This window comes from Tetrao urogallus (genome assembly GCF_951394365.1).
Source record: "Tetrao urogallus genome assembly, chromosome: 8".
Classification (NCBI taxonomy): Eukaryota; Metazoa; Chordata; class Aves; order Galliformes; family Phasianidae; genus Tetrao; species Tetrao urogallus.
Window position 1 is genome coordinate 1,743,878 of NC_136821.1, and position 5,704 is coordinate 1,749,581.

The 5,704-nt window shown below is 45.9% G+C and overlaps 1 protein-coding gene across 1 annotated transcript; it reads left to right on the forward strand.

Annotated features, from left to right (window-relative positions):
- Positions 1-450: 450 nt before the first annotated feature.
- RBM43 (RNA binding motif protein 43) lies at positions 451-5,325 on the forward strand (the record flags this gene model as incomplete). Its single annotated transcript, XM_079539209.1, has 5 exons — positions 451-455; positions 1,867-2,653; positions 3,733-3,931; positions 4,412-4,506; positions 4,588-5,325. The coding sequence occupies 5 exons, from the start codon at positions 451-453 to the stop codon at positions 5,323-5,325; spliced, it is 1,824 nt and encodes a 607-aa protein (XP_079395335.1).
- Between the last annotated feature and the right edge of the window lie 379 nt (positions 5,326-5,704).

Genomic DNA, 5,704 nt, shown 5'->3' on the forward strand with positions numbered 1-5,704 from the left:
TGCTGTGTGTATAATCAGGCCTTTATAATTAAAGCATTGACTAGAGAGAGTGCATTTATGAGATAGCATTCTTGGCGGGTGCAGTGTGTGATGGGGTTCCAAACTCCTTCTATCTTCAGTTGTAGATGGTAGTGCATTCTCCAAAATCATAACATGTAACCGAAGATCCCGACGGATGCTTGTTTCCAGTATCTCAGGTCCTTTAGGTGTACCTGCAACAGCTGCTGTGTAATACAAGTTTGTTTCTCTTCTCTCGACAGCTCTTTTCTGGTATTTCTACAAAGACCATTCTACTGAAAGGAATTAAAGAGACTGAAGATGATGAGGAAAGTGTGCAGGATATGATTGAAATTCATTTCCAGAAGCCTAGTAATGGTGGTGGGGAAACAGAGAGTATCAAATATGTATCAAAAGGAGCTGTGTGGGTTTCTTTTGAAGAGGATGCTTAGAATGCCGTATAAAAAAAAGTGTCTCTCTATCTCAGAAGTTCTGAGCTTTTGCTTCATCAGAGGGATAAGTTACACCAGTGGTTCTCATACAATTGTGCCTTAATGTTTAGAAATTGAAAAAGAGGAACTACCTTTCTGATTTGTTTAATGGCATGAACTTTGAACAGAAATTCAGTAGAACTTAATGCTTAGTGTTCCAGGTGTTCCTGATGAAAGTCATGGAGAAAGCCTTCATCTGCACACGTAACTTAATCTATAATTGCTTCTTGCAAATTCACAGATTTTGTATCTTGTCCATTTTCTATAGATTTACCCCACTTTAACCGATTCCATCTTCAGTTTTGTTACAGAAGCCACTCATAACCCAGTGTAAAGCACCTTCATGAATCCACAGATCTGGGGGTTTTATTGGTGTGTGCTGACATAACTCAAATACTTGAAAGCAACATTTATGTAATTGCATCAGATAAATTACTGAATTGGTGATAAAGCTACTACAGTAGTGATATGTATTTATATCCAACATATACATGCTGGTTGTGAAAGGAGAGTGCAAAAATATCACTTATCAGATTTACTTGCAACCCATGAGAAAAGACACATCACTAATGCTGCTTTTAGCTGTCAAGGTGCTGGCCTTGATACTTCCTCCACCATCTAATCCAAATGGTTCTGAGCTTCTGATGAGTGAATAGTTGGATATATTTTTAACTTTTTTTTTTTCTACACTGGCATTTTTGTTTCTTTGTTTTTTTCCGATGTAACATCTCACAGTTGTGAAATCAGATGATTGTTTAAAACAAGTTGTTTTGGAGCTGAGCTGGAGAAACAAGGTGATGGTGCACACAAGGCCTGAGGTATTTATTTAGTGGCATGTGCCTGGCCAGGCTGCCAGCTCTGGGAGGCGATGCATTAGGGGGCATTTGGAAAAAGGCACAGAGGGTTTAGGGGAAGTTTGTGGGGTTTTTTTTTTTGCATGTAAACTTGCCCTTTTGTTTCCAGTTCTGACTCTGAAAGAGCTTTGGAATAAAACAGAAATGCAAAAGCTGAGGATTTCTCCTCCATGAGTGGGTGTTCTTTCTGCCATGATCCAATATTCGGCCTTCCAATATTGGAAGGGACCACATAAACAGGAGGGGGAACGGCTGTTTGTGAGGGTGGACAGTGATAGGACAAGGGGGAATGGTTTTAAACTGAGACAGGGGAGGTTTAGGTTGGATATGAGGAGGAAGTTTTTCACACACAGAAGGTGGTGAGGCACTGGCACAGGTTGCCCAAGGAGGCTGTGGATGCCCCATCCCTGCAGGCATTCAAGGCCAGGCTGGATGTGGCTCTGGGCAGCCTGGGCTGCTGGTTGGTGACCTGCACACAGCAGGGGGTTGGAACTGGATGAGCACTGTGCTCCTTTGCAACCCAGGCCGTTCCGTGGTTCTATAACACGTCAGGCGCTGCCTGCTGGGCGGCAGAGCGCGGGGCTGCAGCTCCGCTCGGCGTTCGGTGCGGGTAACGGCACGGAGCGCCGCTCGGCTGTGGGAGCGGGGAACGGCAGCGAGCGGGGGATCGCGAGCGTATGTGCTTTCCCTGAACGGCGTCGGTCGGATAGGAAAGGAAAAAGGGGGAAAAGCTGGGTTCAGCCCGCCAGCGACTTCAACCCCGCCTCACCGCTGAAAGGCGAGCAGCGCAGCCTCAACGGAAAGGAAAGCGTTACCGTTGTGCCGTGGTGTCCCGGAGCGGGAGGAGCGAGAAGGCTCTCAAAATCGAGAGCGATTTTAACAGAGCTCCCGAGGTTCGTGCAGCGTTCCGCTCCTCCCGGCGCTGAGCTCAGCGTTTCCACCTCACCGCCCACCCGCCGCTCCGCCCGTGTCCTCCCTCCGCTCCCGGCGTCCCCCGGCAGGCTCCGTGCCCGGCCCGGCCCTCACCTTTCGCTTTCGTTTCCCTCCGGCCGGGCCCGGCGATCGGCAGCCGAGACGCGGGCGGTGCTCCAGAAACCGCCCGCCCTCCGGACGGCGACGCCTCGGCAAGTGGGGGGCGCGGGGTGGGGAGTGGGGGGCGCAACACGGAGGCGGCAGCGCGGTCCGACACCGCCGCGGTTGGCTGGAGAGCTGTGCGGCACCGCCGACGGCCTGCCGAGCCTCTTGCCCTCGGGAGAGCCGCCGAACTGCGCTGTGTGGATCCGCGCAGAACGTGCGCGACCTGAGGGCTCCGTGAGTGCCCGTGATCCGCACAGCGCAGAGCAGGGAGGCTTTGTTGGAAAAGCGTGGAAGATGGAAGCCCTGAGAGGGGCATGAAGGGTGTTAGCTGAGAGAAGCCTGAAGAACGCGGGCTGAAGGACGGTCCTCGCGTGGTCACTCCGGAGCTAGCGACAGCTCGTTGCCGCGAACACTAACCGTGCAAACGGGATCGCAGAATGGCTCGGGTTGGAAGGGACGCCAAGGATCATCGAGTCCCAACCCCCTGCCGCAGGCAGGGTTGTGTTGGATCAACAAACGTGCTGAATTGTTTCCTTCCGTCCTTTCCTTCATTCCAAGCCAACAAACCATTGCAAAATCTCCTCAGAGTCCCATCGTTTGTGGCGTTTTTCTGTATTTTCACTGAAATAATACCGTTTATTTTTATGTAGCAGGAATGGAAAGAAAAGATGCTTTCCCTAACAAGGCATAGATGCAAATCCTATTTAGGATGGGTTTCGTGTTTGCAGCAATGGGAGGTCTGGCTCTGATGAAAATCATGTGTGTCGTTATTTTATGCACTGCAGGTTTCAGATGGTTGGGATTATGTTCTTCCAATTTAACAAGGTTGTCCTCTGAGTAAACGGAGAGAGCTGAGTCACAGCATAACCCTTCATCCCAGCTCTTGTGAATTTAACAAGTAAGGACTGTCTGAAGCTGACCTTGACACTCTGAAAAGAGAGTCCTTGTTGAACAGTACATGCAATTAACATTTTCCATTTCCTTCAAATCTTGCATATTAGAGCAAACAATCGTACCAGCCTAACACTGGGCCTTTCATTTGGGAAGCTGTTAAATGTAGTTCTTATTTTTACTGCTTTAACAAAAGGGGATACCGAGGGTGTGGAAGCGACACTTTTTTATTGCACGGTAATGTGATGGTGCCTGAGGGAATCTGGCACTCATTGAAATCAGAATCTGACAAAGCAATCTTAGTTATCTATGAAAGGAACGGGTTGTCTGAACAAAAGGGAGCCAGTTCAGCAGCCATGGTGGCTCTGGGTAACCTCTGTGCAGGTCACTGTTTTGACAGCAAGCCCTTTCTCTCTGCGCAGGACATGGGACAAGCTGCTAAATCAGCAAGGACCGTCGTCATCTCTGGTGTTCCAGATGGTGTTCTGAACGATGATGTCATGAGTGACATTCTGGTGATTCATTTCCAAAAGGCAAAGAATAATGGTGGAGATGTGGAAGAAGTGAAATATCCAACAAGGGAAAAAGGAGTTGCATATATAACTTTTGAAGATCAAGAAGGTATTCACACTAATAGAGCATAGGAAACGTTCTCCCAAAAATTAGCCGTAGAACATTTACTCTAAAACAAATGATTATAAATTCCTTCCTGGCATTTAGTAAGGAAGACATTTAGTTTAGTGTCTTTAGTCAGTCAGAGTTGTAGGATTTTATTTCTGTTCAGTGAAGTAATGACTCTGAAGAGACTTTGCACAAACTTTTGTTTGTTTCTAGAGACAAACACTGCACAACGTGATTTTTGGAGTCAGGCCTTTGGGAACAAATCTCTGACAATTATTGTTGTAAGGAGACAGGCTTCTGTTTGTCTGAACCATTTTGACTAATGCAAATATGTTAGGCAAGAGAATTGGATCACCTGTGTGTATGTATGGAAATTTTAGGGAAAGCATCAGGAGGAAAACACCCACACAGTGATGTACTGTCAGACTGGCAATAAGACATTATCCTACTGCCAAACAAGTGAATCTGCTTTCTCTTTAGTTGTAGAGAGTGTTGTACAGAAGAATGAGCATCGACTAGAAGACAGGAGGCTGCCCAGATACTATCTTCTGAAAGTAACCCCTTACTGTGAAAATGTAAGTTCATCCTCAGTTTATCTAGTTGTGCTTCCTTAGCTATGTTAACCATTACCTAACTTCTCTAATTCACAATTCCAGGCCTTCAGCTCTGTCACAGCTGTCCTCGATATGTCTGTTTTCAAAGATAAATTTGTTTTGGAGGATCTAGTACAAGAACTTAAAAAGAAGAGCACAGCTTTGAGCTTTGGTTCTTTGCAATCCAATGGGCATATTTCTGTTCAAGGGTCATTTCCAACAATCAAATGGCTAAGAGACTTTCTTTTACTAAAAGCAAAATCCCTCTCGGAGGATAAAAATGAAGCAAGTAAGTCCCATCAGAGACCAAAGAAGAGGCTGAACAAACACACACTCACCAGAGAGGTGAATAATTTTGGTCATGATGCTGAAGGGGAAAAGCAAGTGGTTGTTCTTGACACGGATATATACCACTATATGAAGTGCTTCTTTGCCAAGGAACTCCTCGCAAATACAGATGTTGTGATTTCTGACATCACTGATGGTGATATAACTACACTGCATCTTCAGAAAGGCAGAAACAGGCCTGATAGTGGTCAAGTATTAAGAGTCAAGGAGAAAATTGAAAATCGGTCTATCAAACTTCTTGACAGTTTACGTAAAGAAAGGATCAACTTTGAGAAGTGCACCAGAGATAAGAAGAAATACAGATCGGTGTGTGAAAGTGTAAAATCCCGCTACCCTGATGTTTTGGTTATTCCTTATGATACTCATATTGATGTGATAGGGAGTTCTTCTGCAGTTTTTGAATTTACACAGGAAGTGGACAAAAAGATTCAGAGCCCGTTTCAAAACAGGTAGAAAGATAGCATTCATGTTTGATGCACATTGCACTTGTAGTGAGCTGTTCTGGTGCAAACCTTCGTGTCACTTCAGGTCTGCCTCATTTCTCCTACACGCAGTCTGGGAATGCTGCGCATCAGGATGAAAAAGCCCATTCCTCCCCAGATACCAAATAAAGTTCAGAGCAAGGAACAAATGATCTTTGTATCTGTGGTGAGCTTCAAGATGGAAGAAATGAAGTTTCTTCCGTCCAGACAGAGACACATTCTTCCTTTCATTTGCTGCGTTCTGGCCACATGCACTCTTGTCTTGCTGTCAAGGAGCTTATGATGTGAAAAGAAGAATTTTTGAAGATTTTTCTTTAGATTAGAAATGATAATTGTAAAGCTGGGTGAAC